The sequence below is a fragment of the Schistocerca americana genome, chromosome 2 (genome assembly GCF_021461395.2).
Source record: "Schistocerca americana isolate TAMUIC-IGC-003095 chromosome 2, iqSchAmer2.1, whole genome shotgun sequence".
Taxonomy (NCBI): domain Eukaryota; kingdom Metazoa; phylum Arthropoda; class Insecta; order Orthoptera; family Acrididae; genus Schistocerca; species Schistocerca americana.
Genome location: NC_060120.1, coordinates 991,795,661 through 991,814,248, shown reverse-complemented (window position 1 = coordinate 991,814,248; position 18,588 = coordinate 991,795,661). Strand labels below are relative to the sequence as shown.

General features: G+C 43.3%; 1 protein-coding gene across 1 annotated transcript in view; it reads right to left on the bottom strand.

Moving 5' to 3' along the window:
- Window positions 1-3,508: 3,508 nt before the first annotated feature.
- The window catches only part of LOC124594595 (pupal cuticle protein 36-like), a 56,922-nt gene continuing 41,842 nt past the window's right edge, over window positions 3,509-18,588 (bottom strand). The window contains exon 3 of the mRNA XM_047132968.1: window positions 3,509-4,330. Coding sequence (XP_046988924.1) covers window positions 3,603-4,330 — 728 coding nt within the window. The 3' untranslated portion in view covers window positions 3,509-3,602. The remainder of the gene's footprint in view (window positions 4,331-18,588) is intronic.

Genomic DNA, 18,588 nt, shown 5'->3' with positions numbered 1-18,588 from the left:
TAATTTTGTTCGGGGGGAAGAGCGTTAACATTCAGTTCTCAATATTGTTATCATTTCTGCTCACTGGATGGCAGATCCGCGTACTATGCAAGCAACTGTTGTCTATAAATGTCCAAACATGTTTCAGCACCTTTGTGCCATCCTAAGAGGGTACTTTTATTCACATCTTTAAAACGTAAACATGTTTTAAGTTATAATAAGAAGCACCTTTGAGCTATTATCATAGGGTACTCTTATTCAGATTTGTGAAATAAAAACGTGTTTTAAGTAATAATTATACTTACGAAATTAGGCGTAATGCAGTTTATGTCTGTTAGTGTTATTACCTTAATTTTTCTACACTGTTAGATTCTGTTGGAGTCTCTTTACGTCGCTATACGCTGGTATTTCGTCATCTGTAACAGCATTATGTTACTGCAAGTTCGTTTGCGACTGTATATTGCGATTATGTTGAGTTAGTTTCGAAATGTTCGTTGGCATCTGCATTCTCATTTGTCGTGAACATGCAGACACAAACACGAACCTGTTTTTAAGGAAGTCCACTTGCAAGCTACACTTCTTCACGTCACGGAACGCTGTTAATGTTACTGCTGTGTTTTCAGCCCTGTTGATGTTCACTTCTTTTCATATCAATTTGCCGCCAAATCTGAACTTTGTTTACTTTCTCTGCCCCTCTGCACCGCGCGGTTGTCTCACTCTCTCTGTCTCTCTTTTGAGTGTGCTCGCGTTATTTTATTAGTTTATGTTATCTTTTCTCTGTAGTTCCTTTGGTATGTTAAATACTACGCCATTTCACAGTGCAATGTAATAGTTTATAGTCCTTTTCTTTCCGCTAATGCCTTATGTATTTCGATTTTTTCTTCTATTATAAATTTATGATATAGGCTGTCGCTGGATTTCAGTATTTTTAAATCTGTATTTATTTCAGCTGGTTGACTGTTGTGGGCTATAAAATGGTCAGTAAATGTGCTATGGCAACTCTTTCTTTTTAGTACTTGTTTTAAAGTTCCTGCATGTTTGCCCTTTGTATATTGACCGACAAAGTTGCAGTATGTCTGTAAATGCCTGATCTGTTGAAAACGTCTGTGGGTGTTTCCTGTATTCTGTGTTTTTTTTATGTTTTTATGTTTGCTCTATATCCAATTTCAAGTCCTTGTTTCTTTAAAATGTTGCTTCTCCTTTCAAATATTTTGATATTGTAGCTGGTTATGAGCCGTTTTGTTTTGTGCAAAGTATCCAGCTCTGTTGTGTCCTGTGTGAGGTCATTGTGTTGAGTGTTCTGTGTTGTTGTGAAAGGTCTTGTGTGCGGATAGCTTATTCATTCCCTTTCTTCTTGAATGTTTTTTGGTTTAATTTCTCTGTCATATGGGTATCATAAGCATTGTCCACTTCAGTGGAGATTTACAGTAAACGTTTGGGCTGATATACACTACTGGCCATTAAAATTGCTACACCACGTAGATGACGTGCTACAGACGCGAAATTTAACCGACAGGAAGAAGATGCTATGATATGCAAATGATTAGCTTTTCAGAGCATTCACACAAGGTTGGCGTCGGTGGCGACACCTACAACATGCTGACATGGGGAAAGTTTCCAACCAATTTTTCTCATACACAAACAGCAGTTGACCGGCGTTGCCTGGTGAAACGTCGTTGTGATGCCTCGTGTAAGGAGGAGAATGCGTACCATCACGTTTCCGACTTTGATAAAGGTCGGATTGTAGCCTATCCCGATTGCGGTTTATCGTATCGCGACATTGCTGCTCGCGTTGGTCGAGATCCAGTCACTGTTAGCAGAATATGGAATCAGTGGGTTCAGGAGGGTAATACGGAACGCCGTGCTGGATCCCAACGGCCTCGTATCACTAGCAGTCGACATGACAGGCATCTTATCCGCATGGCTGTAACGGATCGTGCAGCCACGTCTCGATCCCTGAGTCAACAGATGGGGACGTTTGCAAGACAACAACCATCTGCACGAACCGTTAGACGACGTTTGCAGCAGCATAGACTATCAGCTCGGAGACCATGGCTGCGGTTACCCTTGACGCTGCATCACAGACAGGAGCGCCTGCGATGGTGTACTCAACGACGAACCTGGGTGCACGAATAGCAAAACGTCATTTTTTCGGATGAATCCAGGTTCTATTTACAACATCATGATGGTCGCATCTCTGTTTGGGGACATCGCGGTGAACACACATTGGAAGCGTGTATTCGTCATCGCCATACTGGCGTATCACGCGGTGAGATGGTGTGGGGTGTCATTGGTTACACGTCTCGGTCACCTCTTGTGCGCATTGACGGCACTTTGAACAGTGGACGTTACATTTCAGATGTGTTACGACCCGTGGCTCTACCCTTCATTCGATCCCTGCGAAACCCTACATTTCAGCAGGATAATGCGCGACCGCATGTTGCAGGTCCTGTACGGATCTTTCTGGATACAGAAAATGTTCGACTGCTGCTATAGCCAGCACATTCTCCAGATGTCTCACCAACTGAAAACGTCTGGTCAATCGTGGCCGAGCAACTGGCTCGTCACTATACGCCAATCACTACTCTTGATGAACTGTGGTATCGTGTTGAAGCTGCATGGGCAGCTGTACCTGTACACACCATCCAAGCCCTGTTTAACTCATTGCCCAGGCGTATCAAGGTCGTTATTATGGCCAGAGGTGGTTGTACTGGCTACTGATTTCTCAGGATCTATGCACCCAAATTGAGTGAAAATGTAATCATATGTCAGTTCTAGTGTAATATATTTGTCCAATGAATACCCGTTTATCACCTGCATTTCTTCTTGGTGTAACAATTTTGATGGCCAGTAGTGTAGTTAATGACCGGTTAATATACGTGTTACCTGCTTCTTACCCACTGCTGTATACTTCCTGCGAGAGATACTCTCCATGTTATTAAAGGTATTCCAGTTGACCTATTCGCGTGTTTTTGGTTCCAAAACTATGTAGCTGCGATTCACTTTACACATATCGGATTCTCTGCCTCGTAATGACTGGGTGTTGTGTGATGCCCTTAGGTTAGTTAGGTTTAAGTAGTTCTAAGTTCTAGGGGACTGATGACCATAGATGTTAAGTCCCACAGTGCTCAGAGCCATTTGAACCATTTGAACACATATTGGACGTCAAACTTTCCGTAAGATGACCTCTGCGACACGGAAAGAAAGAAAAACTTCCTCTTCACTGTTACAGAAGTGTGTCTACTTGGGTTCTTATTGTCATTACTTATTAAAAACTCTCACACTCACCCCCTTAATTTTCAACTCAGCCATTTTCTGGAGCAAGGTTCTCCGACCTCAAATTGACACGTTAACTCTTCTTCGTTATCCCTAGACGTCTGTATCATCATAGTCTAAACCTCTTATATGGTTGCTTACTGTGGGCGGGTTTCAGTTGAATATACTGTTAGAAGTAGCTCGCTGGAAATAGGGACCTGCTCCGAAAAATGGCATCTTCAGTGGGTAGGTCATAAATGATAACCGTGAGAACTGTGATGCATCAGTTTTTATTTAGCATTTTTTTGTGTACATAATACGAATCTGATGGCATGTACAGGTCAAGATATTATAACTGAGGTGGATTTCTAGTGGCCATATTTCCCGTAGCCACCGAGTCCTCCAAAACCACCGCCGTATCCACCACCGAAGCCGCCGCTGTAGCCTCCACCGAACTTTCCTCCGAAGCCTCCTCCGAGGCCTCCTCCGAGACCTCCTCCGAGACCTCCGCCGAGACCTCCGCCGAGTCCTCCGTGGCCGGCGCTGACGACGTAGGGCACTGGACGCTTAACGACGTAGGGCTGAGGAACTGGGACGGACACTGGGGTGGGGACCTTGACGGGGACGGGCACAGGGTTGTCTACGGGGACAGGGTATGGCTGCGGTACGTGGACAGGAACAGGCCGCTCCACAGGGACTGTGACTGGGACCCTCACTGGAACCGGGATGGTCCTCTCCACAGGTACTGGGACAGGGACGGGGACTCTGTTGACAGTCACCTGCGGGGCTCCACCACCGATGCCAGCTCCAATGCCGCCTCCAAGACCGCCTCCGAGTCCACCAGCGTAGCCACCTCCGTAGCCGCCTCCATAGCCGCCTCCATACCCGCCTCCATAGCCACCACCGTAGCCGCCTCCATAGCCTCCACCGAAGCCGCCACCAAATCCACCAAGAGAGCCAGTCAGTCCTCGCTTCTCCTTCACCTGCTGCTCCTCAGCCAGGACTGACAGGGCCAGACCGCACAGGTACACGCACACCTTATGGACAGATGCAAATCGGATTACAACAGTGCAGAAATAGCTCTGCAGACTTTCCTCTAAACTGCAAATAAATTTACTGTAGCATAATGTGTATTAGGTCACTAAACCATTACGTATAAAATTCTCATGACAGCTAGATGACTCAAGAAAATAGTGGAATACCTATAAAAATGTGATGACCACACACAAAAAGAAATTCGAATTAAGACGCACAAAAAGTTTGACATAAACGACTCACTAATCGTATTGTTGACTACTGTTCACTTTTCATCATCTATGTTTTGATTTTATAAATGACACATTATGCTCTCTTTTTATTAGTACTGTATGTACAGTCAGCTTTCACATTCGTAAGACCCACTGAAAAACCTATTTAAGAAATGACAGAAAGACTAAATCTTGATCTAAAGCCTATTAGAACAAAACACGCCGGCCGTTGTGGCCGAGCGGTTCTAGGCGCTTCAGTCTGGAACCGCGCGACCGCTACGGTCGCAAGTTCGAATCCTGCCTCGGGCATGGATGTCTGTGATGTCCTTAGGTTAGTTAGGTTTATGTAGTTCTAAGGTCTAGGGGACTGATGACCTCAAATGTTAACTCCTGTAGTGCTCAGAGCCATTTGAACCATATGAAAAACACGGTTTTTTGAGTGATTTGTGTGTACTCTGAAGATTACTGTCAAGTCAGAGTCGTCAGAAAAGAACTGACAACGAAATACTGTGAATAAGGATGTAGTCTGTTTGGGCCGTTTCAGTACTGTTCTTCATGGTGTGTGACTGTATCACTATGTGGTAAAAATACCATCATTTTGGCTGCAATTGGATGCTTCCTTCATTAGTGTGACTGTGCAATTTGTGATTCGCGTGGAAGACACTTCGAGAATATTGAGACGAAGTAATATTCTGTGTGAGATGACACTAGAAATGTGCTTTTCTCACAGCAATTCTTTCGATAATGTATAAATCTTCGACGAACCAAGAATGGATGCATACTGCCCTGATGTCATACATCTCATGGAAGGGTGTTACAGAAGAAAAAAGCTAGATAACGTTTCCACTCTGCCTGACCCTTAGTCTTTTTTCACTGGTATAGTAAGCGAAGGAATCACTAATTCTCGAGTATTTGCTAGTCAGTGAAATTTGGAGTGTAAATCTGCAAGTAATTAATATATTGCATGAGAGTGTTGCTCCAACAATGTGCTGAAATTGATTTACAGAGTGTAAAATTTTTAAATAGGACTGTCGAAAGTATTTACAGAGTAAACGGCGTGTGTGTTACGCCTTTGGAGCAAACCTCTTTGGTGACACGCAGAACAAGGTTAAAAGACATGGAGGAGCAATAATGTGCCTGTAGATCTGTATAGAATCTATCCGCGGTAACAGCATTAGTTTGCCAAAGGAAGCACGCTGATCTTTGACCCTGCCGTCACCATAGAGACGTAGTCAATGAAAAGCACGCACATTAACATAGGAAACCGAAAATTAAATCTATAGGTAATACTTAATTTGACCTCTGCGAATGTCTATAATGAAACAAATAATGTAAGACTACATACACTAAATCACTTCTGTTATTAAACTTAATTCGAATGAAAAACTACAAAACTAATTGTCTACATCTGATAATAATGTTACTCTATTGAATGAGAAACAAGAGCATCAATTTTCTTTTTCTAGAAGGGTTTCGACCGCTGAAGGCATTACAGTTGTATTCACCGACACGTTTTTCTTTGCTTCAGAATAATTGAAACGATCGTATTCCTTCGGCAAACCAAGTACATGAAAGTTAAATAGAGTAAAATCAGTATTGCAGTTAGATGTTGAGGTCGTAAATCCAGACGGGCAGCGTTTGCAGTATTCAGAGTCTCTGGCATTGATGCCGGTCACATTTTGGAATTGATAGGAGGTAAGTGCTACAAAACATTTCAGAGAAACCCTTACAAAGAGCCACCGGTGTAGAACTTCACTTATTTTGTAAACTGGTGGAAGATTTTCGTGGACGCTGTTCAGTAACCGTCGAGTGTGTGTTACTGTCTTAAGTAATCTCACGACAATCTATATTCCTAAACGGTTATCCCGATTCATGGTTAGTGGTTCAGCAATCTCAGTTGCAGGTTGTCTACCTAACGGCTTCCAGGGGCAATAAAAATTAGTTTTTCAATATTTCGCGTAACTGATGACCGAATTTAAAAATTTAAAATGCTAACGTAATCTACTCATTAAGAGCTGTAATCTTATGTTAAAGGTGTAACACAATACGGCAAATGTTACAGTTAGAAACTGTGGATTTGTCTTGGGGCAGCGTAACCCAGCGCTCACAAACTACCAGAATAAACGAAACTTCCTGGTAGATTAAAACTGTGTGCCCGACCGAGACTCGAACTCGGGACCTTTGCCTTTCGCGGGCAAGTGCTCTACCATCTGAGCTACCGAAGCACGACTCACGCCCGGTCTCACAGCTTTACTTCTGCCAATATCTCGTCTACTACCTACCCAGAATAAATTTTTCCAGTGTTTGAGAATGAGAGCATTCTGTGACTTGCAGAAAATTTTAGTCATAATTTCAAATCTTTACGAAAATTTTTGTCGCTGATGTTCCCACAAAATAACGAAAAGAAAAAGTCGCTGACAACTTTTTCACTGTTCGTGCTGTAAAACTGACACATCATGACGATTTGATTTATAACTTCTTTACTACTAACTCTATTCGCAACTCATCCACATATACCACTGAGTAAAAGCTTGTAATTGTGCGACACATAGTTTACGAAATATGACGTCATTGACATTAAGATGCGTGAAAATTACCTTTTGCTTAAAACGGAGCGCAAATCACGCAGAATATAGTCATCCAGTGTTTGATAATTTGAGCATTTAGCGACTTCCAACAAACTTTAATCATAATTTCAAAGATTTTCTAACTTACCTTTCGTTTACAAGCTTAACGTTAAGTATTTAACCCATTAACTCATTTGTAAAGTAAGCAGCGATTTGAGGGTGTTTTATATATGGGAATTCCATTCTTTAAGGGAGTCTCCACACTGAAACTTAAATTTTTTTCAAAACGATTTTAAAACTGTTTCAAACCTTTGGAGTGTTTAGTGCTATATCTCAAAATGATTTGGCGGCTTTTGAAGTACTGTTTGCCTGAGAAATATTTGAAATGTGGACTACATAAGGGACTGTGGTACACTAATAGCTACCAAAGTGGTTAAGATAGTACCAGTCTGAGACTTTTGTCTGATGCATAGCTGGCAAGATGCATAAACGACAAAACACAAACTCCAGGGATGTTGCCTGTGGGTGTGGAACGACTTCGCCTTCCTTTGACATGAAAGCTGGTGCTCCAAGAGTTTGAAGACGGTGCAGTTTAACTTCGAATGCGAATCACGCTGCCGCTTTGCATATTCTGTACATAAAATGCATTACCAGACGAAAACCTGTCTTGAAGTGTCAAGAAAATCTCTAGACCTGTACACGATGGACTCACGATGCAATGGACGTACAGCACGATACTTATTAGAGACATCACCAAAGTGTATTCTGTAAAAAGTAATAAGTGAAGTGGCTGAAACCTTCTCTGCTGAAGAAGTAGCTAAGTAGCTATATGGGAGAGCCTTTCGCTTGCAAATGTGCGAAAAAGCTTAAGGCAGTATGCTGACATTTCTCGCGAGCACGAAAGAAAATTTGAGTACATTATGCCTAGGGCACAAAAGTTTTTTAGATATCATACCACGTCATAATGTAACAAAACTATACTGAAGAAACAAACGTTTCGGCCACGGTTACAGTGGCCTTCTTCTGAGGCTGTGTTCAGGGCTTGGACCCAGAAGAACGCCATTGCAGCACCGAGGCCGAAACATTGGTTCCTCCAGTGTAGATTTTTAATTTAATTTATTTTTTTGTACTTTATAACGCGGTAACATACTTAGAAAACTTTTATGTCAACTGACTCTGGCCACGGAACTCTACGCAGTTGTAATACATATATGAATTTATTACACACGAACAACGTCTAGATACGGTACATAAAGTAGCAAACGATTTGTGGCTGTCCTTACCAGGATCCTCATTGCTGCTGCTGCGGTGTTCTGCTGTTAGCAAGCAATGACTGATGCCTTCCCTGCCGCTTCGGGCGGCTTATATACCATTCTGCGTTGGCCCCCACCTTGCACTGCGTCCATTAGCCGCTGCTTCTGCTGCGTCCACTCCTCGGAGCGTAACCGTCTGGCTTCCTGAACACGGGGAGCAGTTGCAGCACGCGGCAGGCAATTGTCTCACGTAATACACCTTCACTTCACACTGCTTTTAATTCAAATGCTCACTTGTGCAGTATTTACGCAGTAAGAAGTGGCTTGCTTCGTACTATCAGTTTCAACTCAAAATTTCTTTAGAACTGACATTTTAGCAGCAAGGTGTGGTGTTATTTTTCGTTCGACTAATTCAAATTCTTTCGGAAGTGGTATGTGTTAAGGCAGGGGTGTATTATGTTTTCATTTTAGTGGTAGTTCCCGAAACGAGTTTACAAGACAACATACTAAAAGTTTACATACATACATTTCTGAATGACTTACCAGGTTTTCAACACGCTGGAAATTTTTCAGTCTTAGGACCTAAGAAAATACATAATGTGAGGAGATATTTTCTACTTCATACTGGAATTCCTCAGATAATTTTAGTACGAAATGTTTTGAATTAACTATGACACACATGCTGCATTTTCGCGTTTTTTAATTGGGTGGATGCGTTTTCTATTTCTTTTCATCACTAGGTATATAACTAACCATTTATCATGTTTCCTAATCTATCTTATTATTTTTAACCCAACAGATATTATATTAAAGTTTATGTTGTCTGGGCACGGAAACGGAAGAACTATATATTGTTTATATTATAAACTGTACAGACCTTATAGGAACATTGATCCGAGTCTTTTAAAGGGTGTAAAAAAGGCCAGTTTCAGAACGCTGTAGAAAGAGAACCACTGCTCAGAATGTCAAATTTGAACTCGACATTATTGACGCAGAGGAAACGCCATAAAAAGTAGATTGCGCTGTAAGCGACAGAATACGCACACAAACAGACGTGCGGCACACTGCTGTTCCGTAGTTTACGTCGGAGACATCCAACATGACCGTCTCCATGAAAGATCGCACGCTACTGGTAAAACTCTTTTACAAGAAAGCTGACTGTGCGCCGGCAGACCTGCAGAAGTTCTGGACACTGAAGGGTATGATAAAAAGGCACTGGTCCGATGCCTGCTAAGGGTCTGGAGAAAATGATTACAAAATTACACTACTGGCCATTAAAATTGCTACACCAAGAAGAAATGCAGATGATGAACGGGTATTCATTGGACAAATATATTATACTAGAACTGACATGTGATTACATTTTCACGCAACTTGGGTGCATAGATCCTGAGAAATCAGTACCCAGAACAACCACCTCTGGCCGTAATAATGGCCTTGATCCGCCTGGGCATTGAGTCAGAGCTTGGATGGCGTGTACAGCTGCCCATGCAGCTTCAACACGATACCACAGTTCATCAAGAGTAGTGACGGGCGTATTGTGACGAGCCAGTTGCTCGGCCACCATTCATCAGACGTTTTCAATTGGTGAGAGATATGGAGAATGCGCTGGCCAGGACAGCAGACGAATATTTTCTGTGTCCAGAAAGGCCCGTGCTGGACCTGAAATGTAGGGTTTCAAAGTGACGTCAATGCGAACAAGAGGTGACCGAGACGTGTAACCAATGGCACCCCATACCATCACGCCGGGTGATACGCCAATATGGCGATGACGAATACACGCTTCCAATGTGCGTTCACCGCGACGTCGCCAAACACGGATGCGACCATCATGATGCTGTAAACAGAACTTGGATTTATCCGAATAAATGACGTTTTGCCATTCGTGCACCCAGGTCCGTCGTTGAATACACCATCCACACGCGCTCCTGTCTGTGATGCAGCGTCAAGGGTAACCGCAGCCATGGTCTCCGAGCTGATAGTCCATGCTGCTGCAGACGTCGTCGAACTGTTCGTGCAGATGGTTGTTGTCTTGCAAATTTCCCCATCTGTTGACTCAGGGATCGAGACGTCGCTGCACGATCCGTTACAGCCATGCGGATAAGATGCCTGTCATCCTGACTGCTGGTGATACGAGGCTGTTGGGGTCCAGCACGGCGTTCCGTATTACCCTCCTGAACCCATCATTGCATATTCTGCTAACAGTCATTGGATCTCGACCAACGCGAGCAGCAATGTCGCGATACGATACACCGCAGTCGCGATAGACTACAATCCGACCTTTATCAAAGTCGGAAACGTGATGGTACGCATTGGTCCTCCTTACACGAGGCATCACAACAACATTTCACCAGGCAACGCCGGTCAACTGCAATTTGTGTATGAGAAATCGGTTGGAAACTTTCCTCATGTCAGCACGTTGTAGGTGTCGCCACCGACGCCAACCTTGTGTGAATGCTCTGAAAAGCTGGTCATTTGCATATTACAGCATCTTCTTCCTGTCGGTTAAATTTCGCGTCTGTAGCACGCCATCTTCGGGATGTAGCAAATTTTAATGGCCAGTAGTGCATAAAAGACAGGTTCTTTTGAAGTGCTGTGTTGAAGGCAGCTGATCCGACGTCTGTCAGAGATGCGGCCACAACATTGCAGGAGGGGTCGAACGGGGGTGTGCAAACACACAGTGCAGGGGTAACTGCCCGAACGTTGGACATGCCTGCGAGAATGATGCGTAAGACCCCACGAAACTTCCTGCATTGCTATCCATGCAAAACCACGCATGTTCAGCAGCTGCTTCTTGCTGACAGGTCAGCAAGACAAGCGATCGCTCTGAAATTTCTTGCTCGCATGGAAATGGACAATGAATGGCCATGCAACATTCTGTGGGAAGTCCATTTTCATCTCCAATGACAAGTCAATGCGCAGAACTGCAGAATATGGTAACGGAAAATTCATAAGCACGTCAACCAGTGCCATTTCATTCTGCAAAGATGACTGTGAAGTGCGGTTTGGCGGCATCGCTTATCGTAGCGCAGTAGTTTTTTGAGGGGATGAGTCCTGCGACTCCTGTTACCTGTACCATCACTGGTAAACAATATGAGAGGCTTTTGCACTGTTCAGATTTGAAATTCTGAGCAGTCGTTCTCCTTCTACAGCGCTTTAGAACTAGAACTTTAATTATGGACGTCCTCTATATACATGGTGCTTATAAATGAGTGGTGCAGTTTTAAAATTTAATAATCAATAGATTTATTACTTCATACGGGCAAACCTTACAGCGTAGGCAACAGAAACTGTTAAAGTTTTTGTTGCATTAATCGCAATCCTTCTATATGTGCACCCTTGGTCACGTGACACACATCTACATGGTAATCAAATTCCTCCCATATTTGGTGTAGCATGTTCCCCGCAGTGGTCTGCGGTGCATGCTTTTCCGATCATACGCTTCCCCAAAAGACATGGGCATTGGCGGTACATAAACTCGGTATTTCATAAACCACTACAGAAAGAAATCGTAGGGTGTCAAACCTGGCGAACGGGATACCTATGGGAGAAGGTTGTTGTCTACTTCTGCACCTTGTTGGTGAAGAACACGATTAAGAAGCTCTCGTACATCCCTGTGAAAATTGGGCGGAGCACCGTCCAGTTGCAAAATATAATAACGATAACTGAGGTAACAACCAGGTTTGCAACATGTCTCGAGACGAGTTAGCCCATAACCGTTCGTTTTTCGAAGAAAAATGGGCCGTGCACTTTCTCACATGAAACTGCACAGAAAACGTTCACTTTTTGAGAGTCAGTCTGATGCTTTATCGATGTATTTCGTTTCTCGCTCCCACTGATACAGACATTATGTGTGTTTACCTTGCCCCTTTCATGGAATGTGGCTTCACCGCCAATGATGAGTCTTTCTACAAACCCATCTTTGTCCATTTTTAACTACAACTCTTCACAAAACTCACTCTTTTTCACTTTGTGTGCTGGCACCAGAGCCTGCTCTAACCCATTTTGTACTCTTTAAAACATAGCCGCTTAAGCATTACCATCCACATCGTAATATGTAGCATGATTCCCTTCTTGCCTTCTTAGCTTATTATGTGACTTGAGAGGATTTGGGTGAAATGCATATCGAACTCTTTCGACGTCTGCATCAGGCGCACGGTGTTGACTATGATTCTTCCACTTAAAAAGGCATCCGGTTTCGACAGACTGCCGGTACCACCTGCCTATGTTTTCCTTGTGTGGTGGGTCTTACCGTTCGCGAAACTCAGGCTGCACTGCAACCACCGATCTGGAGACTTCAAAGTGGAGTACGCACAAAAGTTTTTCCTGTTGTGACGCCGTCTTGGAAAGGGACCCTAATCCTGCACACGAAGTATGACAAACGAACAGCGGGTAGCGAATCAAAAAATTGGACAGTTGCCGCTGCTTATGCTCTAACGTTTGCCCATAGAAAGAGATAAATCTATTTATTTTTATTTTTTAAAGCCGCACTATTCATTTGTAAACACTTTGCACTTTTATTTATTTTTTTTTTTTCTATCTTCCGACTGGCTTAACGAGGCCCATCACGACTTCTTTGCGAACCCCTTCCTCTCAGAATAGCACGTACACCAAATATCATCAATTTCTTGCTGGATACATACCAGTTTCAAACCGCAGCCGGTCCTTCGCCTCACTCATTCCAGTCTTCCGCATCTTGCTTCTTCATCACCCAGGCCCAGTATCTACATATCTCCCATGGTATTATCCTTCCATCTCGTTCTCGGCCGTCCTATTGGTCTCGTTCCTTTGGCCACCCCATCCATCACTGCCTTTATTAGCATGTATGCCCCCCCTCCTGCTCACATGTCCATACCACCTGAGTCTTTTAGTTTTCACACTCGCTATGATGTCAGTTAGTGTGTATAATTGTCTGAGTTCGTTGTTTTTCCTTATTTTCCACTGTTAATTTTCTGTCACTTGTCGATATATTTTTCTCAGTACTTTATTATCAAAAGTGATGAGTTCTTTTTGTAACCCGTCAGGTTAGCCGAGGGCGCTAACGCGCTGCTTCCTCGACTCGGGTAGGCGTGCCGGCCCCGGATCGAGTTCGCCCGGCGTACTAACGACGAGGGCCGGTATGCTGGCCAGCCTGGATGTTTTTAGGCGATTTCCCACATTATAACAATACGTTTACTTTTGTGCGTTAACATACAGCTATAATCGGCGGTCGAAATATATTTGCAGAGAAAAGCACATAATGATATATATATTTTATTTTAGACCAATAGACGTAACTAGTTATCGTAGTGGTTTTGAGTACCTTTACTGGTCAGGGCTAAATGACTATTGAAAATGTAATTGTTTTTGGATAGCTCAACATGAATCTCCTAAGGGACCGAAGTTTATCATGCAGTTACCAGTAGAATAAGGTGCAGAGAAAATATTTCGCCGTATGCGACTTCCGCCCGATTTCGACGAAACAATTTGTGACTGTGAACCATCAAAATTTGCAGAAACATAAAAGAAAATTAAATACGTATGGTCATGAAGTAGTGAGACAAAGGCTCTATACTAAATAATTAGTCCATACACAAGTTCCATTTAACTTTGAATTTATGGCAGTCGATATATAATGAACTCACGTCTTTTAACGTTTCCCAGTACACGTCGCACAATATAGCTTCTCACATGAATGTACTGCTATGCAGTATGGCACCTTCACATTACACTAAAATAATATTTTTTAAACAATAATAATACGGTGGCAAAACATGCGTCTCGGACACAAATCAGCAGAGACAGAAGAGTGAGTAAATGTTCATCTAGAATATCTCGTACATCAAAAGAATGTGTAAAAAATGATCTTCTTTTGCCCGCCTTTCGCTCAGCGGCTTTCAAAGTCAATAGCCCGCAGCACCTTCGTAAGAAGATTCCGTCGCAACGAAAAACACCTTTCTTTTAATGATTTCCATCCCAAATCCTGTATCATCTCTGTGACACTCTCTCCCAGGTTTAGCGATAGTACTAAGGAGACTGCCTACTCTACGCTTGGCCGTCATTTTCTAAGTGTCCTGCCAATAAAACGCAGTCTTTCGTTAACCTTCCCCTCAACATTTTCTATGTGTTCCTTCCAATTTAAGTTGTTCGTGACTGTAATACCTAGGTATTTAGATTAGACTGATTTATCGTGTTACCGAAGTTTAACGAGTTCCTTTTACCCTCATGTGGATGACCTCAAACTTTTCGTCATTTAAGGTCAACTGCCACTTTTCGCACCATTCCGATATTTCTTGTAAATCTTTTGCAGTTTGTTTTGATCTTCTGATGACTTTATTAGTCGATAAACGACGGCGTCATCTGAAAACAACCGAAGACGGCTGCTCAGATTGTCTCACAAATCGTTTACATAGATGAGGAACAGCAAAGGGCCTATAACACTACCTTGGGGAACGCCGTCAATTAATACGAACTGTGACCTCTCTGAAAGGAAATCGCAAACCCAGTCACATACCTGAAACGATATTCCATAAGCATGCAATTTCACTACGAGCCGCTTGTGTGGTACAGTGTCCAAAGCCTTAGCCGGCCGGTGTGGCCGTGCGGTTCTAAGCGCTTCAGTTTGGAACCGCGTGACCGCTACTGTCGCAGGTTCGAATCCTGCCTCGGGCATGGATGTGTGTGATGTCCTTAGGTTAGTTAGGTTTAAGTAGTTCTAAGTTGTAGGGGACTGATGACCTCAGTAGTTAAGTCCCATAGTGCTCAGAGCCATTTGAACCATTTGAATCCAAAGCCTTCCGAAAATCCAGAAATACGGAATCGATCTTAAATCCCTTGTCAATAGCACTCTGCACTTCATGTGAATAATGAGCTAGTTGTGTTTCACAAGAACGATGTTTTCTAAATCCATGTTAACTGTGTGACAATAGACCGTTTTCGTCGAGGTAATTCATTACGTTCGAACACAAATGGTTCAAATGGCTCTTAGCACTATGGTACTTAACTTCTGAGGTCGTCAGTCCCCTAGAACTTAGAACTACTTAAACCTTACTAACCTAAGGACATCACACACATCAATGCCCGAGGCAGGATTCGAACCTGCAACCGTAGTGGTCGCACGGTTCCAGACTGTAGCGCCTAGAACAAAATATATGTTCTAAAATCCTGCTGCATATCGACGTTAACGATATGGGCCTGTAATTTAGTGGATTACTCCTACTACATTGCTTGAATATTGGTGTGACCTGTGCCACTTTCCAGTCTTTGGATACGGATCTTTCGTCGAGTGAACGGTTGTATACGATTGTTAAGTATGGAGCTAATGCATCAGCATATTCCGAAAGGAACCTAATTGGTATAGAGCTGGACCAGAAGATTTGCTTTTATTAAGTGATTTAAGTTGCTTCACTACTCCGAGGATATTTACTTCTACGTTACTGAAGTTGGCAGCTGTTCTCGATTCGGATTTTGGAATATTTACTTCGTCTTCTTTTCTTTTCTCCAGATATTCCATACTCTTCCCTATCACCACAATATCATCCCCGAAAACCAGAGAATCTATTTGTTCTTCCTATGGTAAATCTTGCACATTTTTGTGTTACTATCCTCAGGGCGTTGTTGACTGTCAAATTGAACAAGGTTGGTGACGTGGTATCTCCCAGTCTCACTCTCCATCTTAACGTTTTCCACATTTCCCTCTCTTCGCCCATTCTGCGGAGAATCTCCTCATTTGCTATCTTATCACTCCACTTAATTTTCAGCATCCTTCATCTCAAACACTTCGAATCTCCCCTTCTGGTTTACTCACAATCCGTATAGCGCATTGCTCGAAACGTACATTCTCAAAAATTTCTTCCTAAAATTAAGGCCTATGTTTGATACAAATACACTCTGGTCAAAAGTATAGGGATACCCTATCTAATTCTGAACTGACCGCGATAGATCACGAGGGACGAACCCGCTAATTAAAATGAGGGGGGGGGGGGGGGGTATCGCGTTGTCAGTGGAAAAGCGGAAACAAAAGAATGGGTCCGTAAGGAGTAGTCATTAACGTCAAACGTGGACTAGTCAGTTGATGCCACCTGAGTAACAAATCTATCAGGGACAATTCAGTCCTTCTAAAGCTGCTGAAGTCGACTGTTGGTGATCGATTGTGAAGTGAAAACGCGAAGGAGGAACCACAGTTAAGCAAAGATCAGGCAGGCCCTGTGAACTGAAAGGGGCCGGCCGCGGTGGTCTAGCGGTTCTAGGCGCTCAGTCCGGAACCGCGCGACTGTTACGGTCGTAGTTTCGAATCCTGCCTCTTGTATGGATGTGTATGATGTCCTATGGTTAGTTAGGTTTAGGTAGTTCTAAGTCTAGGGGACTGATGACCACAGATGTTAAGTCCCACAGTGCTCAAAGCCATTTGAACCATTTTTGAACTGAAAGGGGACGTCGAGTATTGTAGAGGATGATTGTAAAAAATCGGACGAAATCAGCGGAAAGAATCACTTGGGAGCTGCAAAGTGCTGCCACCTGTCCATCTAGCACCACGGCGGTACTTGAAGTTTGAAAGAGTGGGTTAGAATGGTCTAGCAGCTCCTCATAAGCCACACATTTATGGATGGTGCAAATAGCGACGCAATTGGACAGTGGATGAATGGAAACAAATAATTTGGAGTGATGAATCCCTCAATACCCTTTGGCAATCCGATGGAAGGGTGTGAGTTTGACGAATGATGTCATGTGTGGGATCAACAATGGAGTGTAGAGGAGGCAGTACTACGGCAGAAGGGCGCTTTCTGTGGTTAGGGTGTGATCACTTTATTGTACTTACGAAAACGATAAATGCTGAAGGAACGTGTTTTGCAGTATTGAGTATTGCATACGGTACTGTAACAGTTCGGAGGCAGTGACTGTATGAGCATGAAATAGCACCCTGTTGTAAAGCACCATCTGTGAGGAAATGCTTTGTGAACAATACCATTCCTGAAAGTGATTGGTCATCCGAAAATGGCGACCCGAACTCGACAGAACCCTTTGGGATGACTTAGAGCGTTGACTTCGCACCAGGGCCCGACGTCCGACATCACTACCTTCCCTGGTTTCAGTTGTTGAGGGAGAACGGTCGGATATTACTCCGCATTCAGACACGTCATGGGAAGTGTCCCCTTCAGATTTCAAGCCGTTGTAATGGTGAAGGGTAAATAATCTCATACTGGCGTCCACTAAAAGGTGTCTCGGTACTTTTGATCAGATAGTGTAGAATAATTTCAGGTCCACCGTAAATAGTGCCTTTTCAGCTTTGATTTGCTTAAAAAGCGATGTCAGGAGATTGCAGTCAATGGTTGCAGTTACGGCTGTTACTAAATTTGGATAAGTATCTTTGAAAAAAAAACCTTCAAAATACCAAAATGTGAAGCATTTGTGGCGCTACGTGGACGAAATGACTTAGGAGAAATGACATTTTGACAACGGCGTGTTATACAGTAACAGGCCAACCCAAAGGCTTCTTCTCGTAGGCAGGGGTATCTCCCTCAATTAATTCATGCTATCTTTCTTGTTTTTTTCTGATCAGTTTTTGCGCCCCCTCTGAGCTGCGACTCTGGAGGGGTCTTATCTCGTTATGTCCCCAATTCTAACTCAAATTTAAAAAGAATGTTATTCAGCCCATCCCGTGCTGCGCAGTGTCAATGCATTTTTTTCTCGAACGCACAATGAATTCCAGATCAAGATTAAACTGTAGTTTCTCCTTCAACTGGCTGGGTAGCCATAGTGGTTTGCCTACTGGACGGTAAAAAATATCCCTCTGTTACGTTCCCATTGCTGTACAGTTCCCGTTGTGAAGTAATTTTCAAGTGTATGCTTCAGTACGACCCATGAGAAGGGTCATTCTTAGGTCAGAATTCATCTGTTCACGTGCGTGATAGTATAATCGTAAAAAGCTGGCCTCATTATCAGACTTGACAGTCAAGGACGTGGTAACGACATCGTGTCTAGTACAGCAGTTGTTCGGCGTACCATGTAGAAACCTCTCAGGGAGAGGTGGAGAAGTTTTCTCCTTGTTAAAAGATATCTTGCATCAGCTAAGAATGCAGCTTTTGGGCGCCTCCCGCCAGCGGCAACGCTCTGTTTCCAGTGGACGATGGCGTCTCCAGATCTTGATTTCAAGATGTGGACGTTCTGCCTTTCCTGTAAACCTAAAGGTTACGTGTGCGTAAATTCGTGCTGAGTGAAGGTTGCTTCGCAGACAGAGTGGATGACGCCCTGTAAAATACAAGCAGAATTCGAACTCCACTGATAAAAATTCGGTGGCTGTTGACGGTT